Source organism: Mandrillus leucophaeus, unplaced genomic scaffold, assembly GCF_000951045.1.
Source record: "Mandrillus leucophaeus isolate KB7577 unplaced genomic scaffold, Mleu.le_1.0 Scaffold64, whole genome shotgun sequence".
NCBI lineage: Eukaryota > Metazoa > Chordata > Mammalia > Primates > Cercopithecidae > Mandrillus > Mandrillus leucophaeus.
Genome location: NW_012106919.1, coordinates 7,530,754 through 7,545,427, shown reverse-complemented (window position 1 = coordinate 7,545,427; position 14,674 = coordinate 7,530,754). Strand labels below are relative to the sequence as shown.

Here is a 14,674-nt window from a genome sequence, read left to right as displayed (position 1 = left end):
CAAGAGAAGAAACATTCCTCAATCATATAAACATTATTTTTTATATTACTATGACAAATCTTATATATCGAGGTGAAAAGAAGTAATTCCCTTTAAAATCAGGAGAATGTCCACTATAAACACTTGTATTCAATATTGCATCAGAGGTGTATGCCAACAAGCAAGACTTTTTCTCTTTTAGATAAAAGCATAAGGTTTGAAAAGGAAAAAATAAAACCATCATTATTTGTAAATACTGTGTATGTAGAAAACTCAAAGCAATACACAAAAAAATTGGAATTAATATGAATTTAATAAGGAGGCTGTACTTGTTAAATGATACACATAAGATGTCTGGAGTGCTGAGACTTTACTGTTATAATTATTCCTTGTATTAAACATTTGTGTTTCATGCACTTTTCTTTGTGTGTTATATTTCATAATTTTAAAAGCATTTAAAAAAAAAGTGGTTATGGGCCAAAATTGAATAAAAAAAGTAAAAATAAATTTTAAAAAGTGATAACATGAGAGAATAAGTGTTAAGTTATTATTGACTAATGGTCATCTTACCCTTTTCATTTATCTAGAGGTGGGTCGAAAAGGAAGTAATCAATGGAATAGATTTGGTAGAGGAGGGAATTAGGGTGAATGGAAGAGGGAAGAAAATAACGTTTATTTAATATTGCTCTGCTACATCTCAAGTACATTAACTAATACTTACATAAACATCAGCCTATGACAAAGATGCTATTATCCCAATTCTACAGATGAGGAAACCAAGACTTAGAAAGGTTAAATAATTTGTTCAACTACATACAAGTAGAAAGTCAGGATTGAACAAAGTGCTAACTTCGAACCAGTGCTTCCTCCACTGTGTCTTGCAGCTTCCTGGGTTCCAGAAATTTCTGGTGATGCAGCTAATGATTTAGCCATGCTCCTAGTCTCATTCATGCTGATTTTTATGCTGATTTTGTTGCCTTTGGGTTTTCCTTCTTTCTAACCAGGGTGGATTCCCTATTTCTTTGTCCTAAGTACCATTACCTATTAGCCTACCTCTCAAAAAATGTAAGCCAATAAGTTAACCTGAGTTCTAATGGCAATAGTGTATCCTATGGGACTACAAATGAATGACAGGGAAGTCACTCTGGGTTAATATAGAGTCAGAATAAGCCAGGAGAGGTGTAAGGCCCAAGATGTTTTCTTTGTTTTGTTTCATTTTTTTTCTTTAAAGCAGCTGGATAGTTTTCCTCAGGCAACTTTTGCCACCTGGTGGTCAAACTACATAAATTGGTGTGCTGGACTCTGGAAGAAAGTAGATTCTTATATTAATAGTAACTTCCTAAATTCTCAGGGGTTGAAAATGCTATAGCGGACAGTGTATCCTAGAGGCCACGCAATCTGGAGGGTGGATCTCAGGGCCATACATGTTTCTCCGCTGTGCATTTTGACCTACTTCCAGGAGCCATTCCATTTGAAAGCGGGAGGGCATCTGGGCTTGGTGTCGCACTGTAGCTGTTGTGACTATGGGACTTTGTTGTTGTTGATTTTACATTTCTTTCCCTAACTCTGAATCATACTTACTTCAAAGCGGCCAACTTTAATTCTCTTTAAACAAGGCAAAAATCATTCACGTATTTCCTGCACAACCATTTTAGCATCAAATACATATAAAAGCCTGTTCCTGGACATAAAGGGCTGGATATTTGTGCTTTTCTTAACCAAATACTGGATTTCCATCTGAGACTATTTTTGAACTTGACAGGGCCTAGTGGATATTTATGAAAAACCTGAGAGTTGATAACCGCGAGTCTATAGGTTTAGATGTGCCCTTTATGCTTGTTGGGTGTTTTTTTAATAAAGTAACTGCTTTGCAGAGGGATCTTGTTATCTCTAAAGTAAAACAGATTAGGAAAGCTGTTTTTCAAAGGGATGAGAAAGCATCCATTTCCAGATGTGTCAAAAACTACTGAATCACACTGTCAAAGGATTATGTGGTTGAAAGCAAAAATCAGAAAAAGAAAAAAAAAAGATTTTTACTCTACTATTAAATAAATAATTCAGATTACTTTTAGAATGTTCTTTCCTTTGATAAAATAACTGATGCATAATTTTTAGAACAGATTTTCTAAACTGGAGACTTTTTCTGCTGGATCCAATAGGAGGGAATATCAAATCTCCCGGAAATCTGGCAGACCACAGAATAGAATAATTTTTATCCACAGATTTCATATCAGTTGCTTCAAGGACACATGGGACATCATGGTCTATTTAGAGTTATAGTTGGCTTGAGTTTTCTCTTCAGTGGATGTGTTTATATAAATGCTGAACTGAATTGGCTGTATGGTTTTCCCCTAAATCAAAATGGAACGTTCACGCTGTCACCTTCACCAGGCAAAGGCAAGATGGAACTAGTAGCAAAAATGTAAGTAGCTGTGCTCCTGAAAGAAAGAACAACACTGACCTGTCCTTCATAGGCACAATCAACTTCTCCCTCTTGAAGCCCAAATATGGTACTCTTTGCCGCATAATAAAATGTTGTCTTATGCTTGCCACAGAATAAGACTTTGTTGTAGGTTTTTTTCCACACTTCTAATTTCTCTATATGGCTTTAGGTTCATTTCCACCTTTGATATATGATGTAGATTCCTCTCATTCAATCAAAAGGAAATATTTACTGAGTTCCTGCCAGGTGCTGGGTGCTCAGGGTACAGTAAAAATAATAATAATAATAATAATAAGATGAAGTTTCTATTCTCCAGGAATTTACACATGAGGTGGAGAGACAGACCATAAACAAGTAAGTAGCATTAGGCATAGGTACATGCTATGATAAAAAAAAAAAAAAAAAAGCAGAAGATGAGGCAGAAGGCTCTTGACAAGGTGATACTCGAGCAATATGAATGAAGTCAGGGTCTGAAAAAGGTAAACATCTAAGGCCAAAGCATGCCAGAGGGAAAGCAAGTGCAAGACCCTGAAGGCACAGCAAGCAGGCCAGTGTATCTGTAGTAGAATAAGCAAGGGAGTCAAAGAGTTATGCTTGAAGAGTTAGGCCAGGGCCATTTCCTGTACAACTTTGTCAGACGTAATCTTCATTTATTCTAAGGGTGATAAGAAGTCAGGGCTGTTCAGTTGTTCAGCAACATCAAAGTATATTCCCACAGATTCCACCTCCTACACACACATACTCTTTCTGTGATCAAAAAAATGCTATATACATTATCCATTTCTCGATTAGAGATTCACAATAACAAGAGCAAATTTCAAATTCTAAGACATTCATAGTGAGATGTTCATGAATCTATACTAAACTTACTTATCATGGAACTCTTCCTTCTGGTGATGCAGAAATCAACAATATGAATGTATTCCTTCCTTGTTCATGCACATGGCTGTTTGCTTCATAGCCAAGGATGATACCGCCATCCCAGTCGTCATATAAGCGTACTCTGTGGTCACAAGGAAAGCTAGTGTGCATGACTCATATTGGTCCATAGTGTGCATGACTTGTATTGGTCCATGGAGTCCAGCTACTACTTCATATATTTATTTAACTTTTGTTAAGCTTCATGTGTAAATTAGCAGATGCTCATTTTCATTTTTAAATTAATAAATGATTAATGAATGGAAGGGAAACTCTGCAGAATGGTGAAAGCGTATCATTTTCCAATAGGAAGTGCATTTATCTGCCAGTGCCTCTTTGCACGCATGGCCTGCCCCCACCCTAGTCTGTCATCCACAAGATCCACGGAAATTTAAAAAGGCTTTGTGATAGTCACCAGCACAAGAAGACAAATCATGTGTACTAAGAAGTTGATTTCATCAGTAAATATTTACAACTTTTAAAGGTAAAGATATATTGTTAGAAGTGAAGGATACAGTCTGAAAGCAGAATATCTGGTATGATTTAAGATAGATCACACAAGAAGCTAGGTTCTTTTCAAAGAGCTTAGTATAGTTTTTCTAGGTAGGCACAGATTTAGAATTATGGACACAAACACCTTTCTGGAGGCACAAAACATGCCTTTCAGGCATTGCCTTTTCAGCACAGAAACATAGATCATATGGGCAACAAAAAGCACAGCATTAACCAGCAGGGCAAGAACAAAGCCAGAATACAACTGGATGTTGGTGTCTTTGATTTGCAGAGCAGACCACAAACAATGAGATCAAAGATGATGCAGTCGCAAAGGCTGATTCTCATGAAAAGGTAAGGAATTGTTTTTCTAAAAATGTAGATGATAGGATGATCTGAGCAAAACCATGATTTGGAGTGAGAAACACTGAAAAAGGAAAAAGAAGATACTTAGAAGGAGAATACTGAGGTTAGAAAAGAGGAATTATTCGGACATCCCCAGAGCAGCTCTAACTGGAGAGAAAGGAGTTAATTTTGCTAGGCGGCTTGCACATAACTTCCCAGCTCTATGCTCCTCTCTAGACAGTGTGGCTTGGCAACCTCACAAACACCTGCTCACCATACAGCCATGTAGAGCTAACGTTGTCTTGAAGAGAGTTCAGAAAACCTGCCTGTAATTGCTAACAGGACTCAGAAGAGTATAACCTAACAATAAAAATATTTAGATTATGTTGCCCATAAAAAAAAAAAAGTCAAAGCCATACTCTTTTTGGCAGCAGCTCTCCTAAAATGTTGCCATATGGATTTATACATATGCAGATTTCCCCAATTAGATGGAGTACATGCTGGTTAGTTGACGGAGCCCAAGAGGGCTCCATTTGGACTTAAACAAATTAAAGCTGAAATTGTGTTCCTATGATATTTTAGAAATCCAAGAAGATGATGGTGGAAGCAGATTTAGAGGACATAAAGAAAACACAGCAGCGCAGTCTAATGGACTGGAGTTTTACTGAACATTTTAAACCGAAAGTACTGCTTCAGGTATTTATGGACTGCGATTCTCTAGGAGACGGTCAGATAGGTCTGGAGAGTCTGTTGTGATTTAGAACAGTTCACCTCCAGGTCATTCTCTCAAATCTAGTTCAGATCAATATTCTCCTTTACTTCAGCTATAAAATAAATTTACTTCCAGCTTGAGCTATGCATTCCCAGGGACTCTCTAAAATAGTTTAAAATACACTTTACGAAAGAATGCTTTTATAAAATATTTTAAGAAAAGAAATATACAAGACTGCTGCATATATATTTTTATATATATATATATATACACACACACATATATATACACTTTTTTTGCTGCTGAATATATTTTCTTAAAAAAAGTAAGGTTTTATTGGGAAAAACCCTGTTTTTTTTCCATATTGTTTATCCATTCTACTCAGTTTCACTATATTTCACAGTATTTTCTGTTTTGATTAACAGTTCAATGGAATCTGTGATAGCTAACATTCATTGAGCACTAACCATGTGCCAGGCACTGATTAATATGTATTATTAGCGCATTTAACCCTCACAATAACCCTATGAAGTAGGAACTATGTAAGCAGTAAGAAACTGAGGCACCTTGACCAGTAGTGACTTTTTTCCAAGGTAACGTGGCAGTTAAGTGAGAAGCAAGATATAAATCCAGGAAATCTGGTCCTGGAACTTGTATTCTTAACCACTCTGCAAAATAACAAGTAATCCCAAACCTAAATCCTTTTGCTGTTTTTAGCTTTTACACAAAAACCTGTCCTCTTTTGGTTTTGTCTTTTTAATTTGATTTTTATTTTTGTCAAAGTTTTACCACATGTTTTTTAAGCCAGAAAGTTCTACAAAGTTTTATTATGAAAAACAGCCTCCTTCCCCCATACCCACCCCACTCCACCAAGCCTCAATTCTCAGAGGCAAAAATCTTCAGCACATTTACCCCTTTCTTTTGTTACTTTACTCAGTGATCTCTAAATAGCAAGTATATTTTGTTTAGTTTTAGTTTTGTGACATCATTATCAATCGATTCCCTCTTGAGAACACAGCTTTGCCCACCCCCATCCAACACATACCTGCATGTACAGGTACAGGCTCACCCACCCCCGCATTCATATTAGCACTTCTCCTTTCTCTGATACTGTTAACAATATCATAAGTTTTGGTTAGATCAGTATTCAAAATTCACTTTATTTCAGTTATGTAAGTGCTATTCACAGCTGAACTGTGTAGTATTCTGTAATTATATTTCCTTTATCGGTAGCATTTTTATTTTCTCTGCAGTTAATAATTGCCTCTTTTTCTATTTGTTTAGTTTACTATGTATTTATTATTAACTCATCCCCAAATTCTCTACTACTGAGTAAGTCTCTCAATACATTCAAACATAACAGATATTCTGTTATTCTAACTTTAGATATTCTAACAGTTTTATTGTATTAGTGATATCTCTCCCATATTCCCTAAACTTGCTGCATAGCTGTGGTCCTGGGCCTCCATTTACCATCATCTGGGCCATACCCATCCCCTTCCTTTCCAGTTAGATGCCTGTTTCCTTCATCCCATGTGTTCCCTCTCCGGTTACACTTTTTTTTTTTTTTTTTTTTTTTTTTTTTTTTTTTGTGGAGGATCATCTCTTCCAGTAGCTTCCTTAATTAAGATAGACGGGATGTAAATTTTTGAGTCATTCAATATTTGAAAACAGCTTAATTCTATCTTTATATTGACTGGCAGTCAGGCTTTGCAGTAAATGCTAAATTAAAAAGCATTTTTTCTCAAGACTTTAAAGACATTCTTTGACAGTGTTCTGACTTCCCAGATTGTCCTTAGAAAAATAAATAAATAAATACAATTCTGATTCCTAATCAGTTGTTTGAGTGTGTTTTGATCCTCTCTCTGGAAGATTTTAAGATCTTCTGTTTGTTCCAGTGCTCTTGATTTCCTGTTGATATGCCTTAGTGTGGTTCTGTTTCTATGTATTGTTCTGGCAATCCAGAAATTCCTGTATTTATATTTTGGGAAATTTTCTATAATCATTTCTTCAATAATCTCTCCTCTCCATTTTCTCTGTCCGTTTTTTTCTGGAAATCTTATTACTCTGGTGTTGGACCTCCTAGACTGAACTCGCAATTTCCCTTTCTTTTTTCTTTTAGTTTCCATCAATTTATCTTTTGGCTTTGCTCAATTTCCATTCAGGTCTTATATTGAGCCTTTTATTCCTGTTATTAGTTATTATCATTCTAATTCCTAAAGTTATATTTATAATTCCAAATTACCTTTTTAAAGGATCGTTTCACTTCTTTTTTTTTTTTTGAGATGGTGTCTTGCTCTGTCGCCCAGCCTGGAGTGGCACAATCTTGGCTCAGTGCAACCTCCGCCTTCCAGGTTCAAGTGCTTCTCCTGTCTCAACCTTCCAAGTAGCTGGGATTATAGGCACTTGCCGCCACACCTGGCTGATTTTTGTATTTTTAGTAGAGTTGGGGTTTCACCATGTTGGCCAGGCTGGTCTTGAACTCCTGACCTCAGGTGATCCACCCACCTTGGCCTCCCAAAGTGCTGGCATTACAGGCATGAGCCATTGCATTTCTGATATAATACATTCTCTTATCTCTATGAGGATATTAAAGTCCTCTGAAGTTGTCTTCTCCGTGAATTATCTCTTTTTCCTCCAAGTTTCTTTTCTCTTTTTTTGTCTTTTTTGTTTGGTCTTCATTTTTCATGTTAGAAGGTAATATATAATATTGTCCTCTTTGCTCATATTAATAATGAAACAATAAAAATATGATAGGAAGTGCTATATGAGGTGGGGTGGGAAGCTGTCAATAAGTGAGTTCATTGTTGGGTGATTTGGCTGGGAGATTTCTGTAGGAGACTCACCATCGTTGGTATGTGAGGTCTGTTTCCTTGGGCCATTTAAATTCTCCATGAAAAAAAGAAGTCTAATTTTCTGTCTGAAAGACATAAGCCTTCCTGTCAGTGTTTTGAAAGCTAGGTAATGGGGGAAGGGTATTAAGCTTCTGACATTTATTATCTAGATCTGCATTATCCAATGTGGTAGCCACTAGTCACATGTAACATCTGAGTACTTGAAATGAATCTAGTCCAAACCGAGATGTGCAATAACTGTGCTGTACACTATATAAGTGCTATACACACTCAATTTCCAAGACTTTAAAAAGGTGGCATTAATTACTTTTGCACTGTTTATATGTTGAAATTATAATTTTATCTGTCAGATTAAATAAAATATATCATTAACATTTATTTGACTTGTTTCTTTTTACTTTTTAAAATGTGGCTACTGTAAAATTTAGAATTGCACATGTGGCTCACATTTGTGGCTCATTTTATATTTCTATTGAGCGGTGCTGATTTAGGCTTTTTCACAATTCCCTTTTTTTCTGGCATGTACTTCTCTGTCAGTGTGTCTTGGTTCCACTGTTCTCAGAACCCATTGATCTAGCATCTGTAGTTATCCTCTTCCCCTTTGCTGAAGTGGGAGATAGGCAATAGCCTAGTTGCTCAGAATTTTAATGGGATCCAGGGGCCTAACGGCTTCTTAAAAAGACTTTAAACTAATCTTCCTATTTTCAGTGCCACTTTCACCCCATTTGCAGAGTTAACTAGTATTTCCATATCCTGAGACTTTCTATATTTCTGCACACAAATGGGGTTGCCTCTGGTCTCTCCTAAAATTAATCTCAAGACTTGGCTTTCTGCATTCTGCTAAGTCAGTTAGCCCTTATCCTTTTGCTTTCCAGTTTCTAAAATTCTGGTGCCTTTGTCTCCTCTCCTTCAACAAGTTGAAGTTGACCTTTAACTTTATGACATTAAAAAAACAAACAAAATTTTACTGTTCTTTTAATGAGGTGTTAGGGAGTGCAAATGCTCAATCTTCTCCCTGTAACCGAAAGTTTATTTCAGACTTTATTCTATTTCAGTTTTTCTCTGTCCTTACCGCTCGATGAAACTGCACTTTTCAAGGTAATCAATAATCTTTGTTTTGCTAAATCTAATAGACACTTAACTTTCTTCATCTTCCCTGACCTTTTAACAGCATTGCAGAGCTTATCACCTCTCCTATGAAACACTCTGCACTCTTGGTTTCCTCAGTGTTGTATTTGGAATTTTGTTGACTTCTCCTCCTTTACCCAGCATCTAATATGGAAGTGCCTCAAGGCTCTGGAGCCTCCAGGAAGCCCTAGAACATCTTCTCGCCTCTGTAAATACCCTCCTTTGATGATCTCATCTGTTATATACTATCTAATGCTGACAGATGCCTAAGTTTTTGTCTTTTAAATTACCTCCCTCTAGAGATTCACATTATTATACCTTACTCAAAATTCTACCTGACTTTCTGATCAAATTTAGTATCCATCTCAAATTTAGTATCCCACATGACACTCATATTTTTCCCACCTAAGCATTTCTTCCTTTGTCCGTATCAGAAAAGGTCACCATCATTCAAGTGCTCAAGCAAAAAGCCAGAATCATCCTTTGTTCCAACCTTTCCTTTGTCCCTGATACCTAATCCATCATCAGTGTTTAAGGGGTACACCTCCAAATATATCTTCAAGCTCTTCTGCAACACAGCTACCACTACCTTTTTTTTTTTTTTTTTTTTTTGAGACAGAGTCTCGCTCTGCCGCTCAGGCTGGAGTGCAGTGGTGTGATCTCAGCTCACTGCAACCTCCGCCTCCCGGGTTCAAGCGATTATCCTGCCTCAGCCTCCTGAGTAGCTGGGACTACAGGTACATGCCACCACGTCCGGCTAATTTTTGTATTTTTAGTAGAGACAGGATTTCACCATGTTGGCAAGGATGGTCTCAATCTCCTGACCCCGTGATTCACCCTCCTTGGCCTCTCAAAGTGCTGGGATTACAGATGTGAGCCACCACGCCCAGCCTACTTTTATATGACTGCCGCCCTCTCATTCCACCACAATATCCTCCTGATTACCTGCTTCCACTCTTGCCCTGCTCTAATCCATTCTCCATATATAAGATATTCCATTAATTTCATCTTTTTGGACACACCTCTTTCAAAATAATCTATAAAGCCACAGGTCTGTAGTCCCAACTATTCAGGAGGCTGAGACAGGAGGATCACTTGAGGCTAGGCTTTAGGGGCCAGCCTGGGCAACATAGCAAGGTCCCATCTCTAATTAACAACAAAAAAGATCTTAATCATATTTTAGAGAAAAATCTTATCTATTTTGTTTATTTTTGTTTTCCTAGTACCTGCACAGTGCCTGCCACACAATAGTACTCATTTTTAATGAAAAGCTTAACTAAATAAACTAATGTAACCAATAATATTAATACAGAATAAAAGACAAGCACAAATTAGTAAAAAAGGAGAAAATAAGATATGAAAACTTTACATATTGATTGAGAGCAGCTATAGTTCTGAGAAACTTAGTGCTATATTTTTAGCACCCCAAAGCAAATATGAAAACTCAAAGATTTCAAAGCTCTTACTATCTAAAAGAAGGAAGGATAGATATTCATCATAAATGCAATGGTTTTTTGGGTTTATAGTCTGAGCAGAATTTGCTTTTCAAAAAAACATCAATAAGTACTAGATGATACCCTACATAGCAATATTTTAAAATGCAAAGATATTCACCACATGTATGTTTCTTATGTTGGCTCTGAGGGAACAGATGTAAAAGTGCCACTCCATAAAGATACTCATTCAGGGGACTAAATTGGGGAAGCAAATGTATTGTTTTGATTATGCTACCAATGTAGAATTGAAAGCAAAATTAAAGCAGCCCTTTTCTAACATATTATTCCATGCCTTCAGATCATGCAAACAATTGAAAACCAAAAGCTGCCTCAGCAAATCGATACTGAAAATGAAAACAAAAGCTCACAGCTGTCTAATTTGTTTTTCTTATTGACAGTTTCCTTATTGTTGATTGGCAAAGGAAACAGGATAAGCAGCTGCCCACAGTGCCTCTCTATTGGTGGCTGCCACTGCAGTGCATGCTGAGGATGGTATTTTTAGAAAGGGCCAGAGGTGGAAGGCAGGTAGAAATGGTATGTGTCAGAAAGACCACTCACTTCACTTCATCTAACACGGCGTGGTATAGTGGAGAGAATGCAACATGGTAAAATTGAGAGTTGGAAAACAGGGATGAGCCTTGGCACCATAACACACGGTGTTCTTAGACAAGTCCCTTATTCTCTCTTAGCCCCAATTTATGCTGAAAAAATGAGAATTCTAATTTTGATATGGGAACAATAATCATAATAATTTTAGTCCGCTTGGGCTGCCATGCCAAAATGCCATGCCTGAGTGGCGTGAACAACAGAATTTTCTCACAGTTTTGGAGGCTGTAAGTCTGAGGTCTGGGTGCTGGCATAGTTGGGTTTTGTTGAGCACTCCCTTCCTGGCTTGTGCCTTTGCATTATGTCCTCACATGGCAGAGAGTAAGAAGGAGCGGGGATGGAGAAGGGAAAGAGGGAGGGAGAACAAGTTCTCTGCTGCCTCTTCTTATAAGGGCACTAATCTTATCTTCAGGGCCCTAGTCTTATGACCCCATCCAAACCTCATTACCTCCCCACAGCCCCATCTCCAAATACCATCACACTAGCAGTTAAGGCTTCAACATATACATAAGGATGGTGAACACAATTTAATTCATAGCATCTATTTATCTGGAGTTTTTAATGATGATAAAATGAGATGACCTATATCAAGGCATGGAAAATGCTAGATAAATGACTGCTGTGCTTAATTATTACCTACCAACCTTAATGAAGAACACTTGTAGCAAATGCCTCTCTGCCTGATGCCTAGTATTTGTTTTTCTAAAGTGTTGCTGAAATGCTTCCCAAGCCATCTACCATTCATGCTCTCACCTTCTAGTAGCTAGAAAAGAATCCTCTGGGAATTTCAACTTGACTAACAATGCGGAGGTAAATGTAGGAAGAAAAAGGGAGTAGAGAAATGCCCTAGTAGGAGACCTTTCTCTTTGGGAAAATAAAAAAGATTCTACAATGCAATTATTTTTATTTTCAGGTCCTTCAAGAAGCCCATAAGCAATATAGGTGTGTTGATTCTTACTACCACACCCAAGACAACTGTTTACTTTTAGTCTTTCACAATCCAATGAATAGACAACGTTTGCATTGTGAATATTGGAACATTGCTCTTCACTCCAATGTTGGATTCAGGTAACAAATTTAGAAAGTTTTGTTAATTAGTTGGGTTTAGTTAGCTTGCCAGTTACTTAGTTACTTAGGTGTTAGTTTCTTAGCCTAAGCTAGGGGGTTCAGCTCGATGAAAACATTTGTGTAGTACTATAGATTCAATTCAGCTCACTAAATTGAATGTCAGCATGTGCTGGGCACTGTATAGGCATTGGAGCTCTACCACTAAAGAAAACAGGTATCATTCTTGCCCTCATGGAATCCAGTGAGGATGTTGTTAAATTGCATTTGATTCATTTCGATTCCAGTAAAACTGTCTCCAAAAGATTTCAAGTAGGAACTATAAAACATGACATTCTGCGTGTTGGTTTTTTTAACTCTATTTTATCTGGGGAAGATTCAAAAATAGGTCAGCTGAGTAATATACCAACAGAGCAGTCAGGTTTCCAGCAAACTGAGAGCCTAGGAGTCAGTGATTTTTTTTTCTTTCCAGCTCCTTAGTTATTTCCTTGTTGTCTTAAAACTTTGTTCTCTCTTCTCATTAAGTATGATGATATTTCATTGTTATTTCAATACTGGTTAATGTATTTTCAGTATTATTTGTATAGCTATTTTTTGTTTCAAAGAATACAGAAAGATTTACAGAATGGACTTACATAATAATTGGGGGAATATGCTGTATGTGGGCACACACACATTTTAAAGTCATTTTATGAAAGGAATATGGTAGGTATACTAATATAACACCTTGAACAGTTAAGTTGTGTTTGTCATTGTTTTGTTTTTCATTAACAATAATTAAACATTTTATACCTTTGCCTTATTTACTGGCTAGGATCTCCAATTTAATTTTGAGGAGAAATCCTTGTCTTATTCCAAATTTTAAAGGCAATGTTTTGAATATTCAACAATTAAATGGTTTTGGTTTTTTTTTTTTTGCTCTAGGATTTACATAAATATTCCTTATTAAGTTAAAAAAAAACTATTTCTAGTGTGCTATGAGTTCTCAGTCATAGATGGTCATTAAGTCATATCAATAAGATGATTTTTTCTGGATCAATTTAGGTGTTTATATTTTTTTCTTTAATCTATGAAAGTACTGATTTCATTAACAGACATTCTAGCGTTGAACCAAACTTGTATTCCTGTAGTAAGCCAAATTTGTCCATTATGTTACCCTCTTTATAATTGCCACATTTGTTTGCTAATATATTGTTTAGAATATGTGTATTCATGTGTATTCATGGGCAAGATTCAGCTATAATTTTTCCTTGCTTTAAATATTCCTATTTGGTTTTGGTATTGAGATTGTATTAACCTCATAAATTAACTGGAAAATGTTCTCCCTTTTTATTTCTATTTTTTAATTTTCTGAAATAGTTCGTGGAAAATTAAGATATATGTTCCTTTGGCATTTGGTAGAGTTTGCAGATAAAAACATATGGCCCAGGGAAGATGTTTGATTACTGACACGACTTCTATCATGATTATCAGACTCTTCAGGTTTTCGATTTAATTTTAGTTAAGTTTATAATTTATATTTTTCCAGATATTTGACCATTATACCTGTTTTCAAAAGTATTGACATAAAGTTGATTAAAATATTCTCTTACCTTTTAAACGTGTGTTACATGTGTCTATATTCTTTTTTGTTCTTAACATTTTTAATGTACGATTTCTCTATATTTTTCTGGATCAAACTTGCCAAAGGTTTGCCAGTCTTGCTAATATTTTTAAGAAATCTGTTCTTGCTTTCTGATTCTTTCTCCTTTTATTTTATTTGATTTTGCCATCATCTTGTTTATTTCTCCTCTTTAATTTCCTTGGATTATTCTGATGTTCTTTAACTTCTTAAATTAAAATCTTATCTTGTGATTTCGAGTTGTTTTTTGTTAGTTTTGGTTGGCTTTTTGATCATTAGCATTTAAGGCAAAATCTGTCCCTAGCAACACCTCAAAGTATCTGACAGTATTTTTATTATCTTTCATTTCTAATTTCCATTATCCTTGCTTACTTGACCCATTAATTACACAGAAATGTGAGTTTTCGTTTTAAACACTTGGCTATGTGTTACATTTTTGTTAACAGTTTATAGTTTTAAGATATAGTGGTCAGGTAACATGTTCTATGGAATACTGAGGCTATGAAATTTGTTGATACTTGCTCTGTTGTTTAATATGTAGTCAGTTTTTTAATGCTTAAAGTTTGTATGACAGGAAGGAATATTCTCTAATTTCTGACTGTAGGGATGTATTTTTTAAATCTTCTACAATCTTTTGGATTTTTGAGGACTTGTTCGAAAATTCCATTAATTAACGAGAAAAAAACTTTTTTTAAAAAACCACAGTATTATGATGAATTTGTCAGTTTTTCATTATAATTATATCAGTTTTTGGTTTCATGCATATTGAGGTTATATTATTAAACAAATACAGTATTAGAATTGTTATATCTTCCTGATGAACCTTTTATCCTTATGCAATGTTCCTCTTTATTTCTAGGACTACCATTTGATTTCAGGTTTATTTTGTCTGATAACAATGTTGATATGTTTGACATTAATATATCTGTATAGATTTTATCAGATATATTTTATCTGACATTGATAAGTTATACAAACCTTTTTCTTTAATATTATATCTAGCATATCCTTTCT

General features: G+C 35.8%; 1 protein-coding gene across 1 annotated transcript in view; it reads left to right on the top strand.

Annotated features, from left to right (window-relative positions):
* SPAG17 (sperm associated antigen 17) overlaps window positions 1-14,674 on the top strand; it is a 242,530-nt gene that overhangs the window by 106,875 nt on the left and 120,981 nt on the right. Inside the window, exons 16-18 of the mRNA XM_012000865.1 lie at window positions 4,125-4,186; window positions 4,760-4,873; window positions 11,888-12,042. Of these exons, the coding sequence (XP_011856255.1) occupies window positions 4,125-4,186; window positions 4,760-4,873; window positions 11,888-12,042 (331 nt within the window). The remainder of the gene's footprint in view (window positions 1-4,124; window positions 4,187-4,759; window positions 4,874-11,887; window positions 12,043-14,674) is intronic.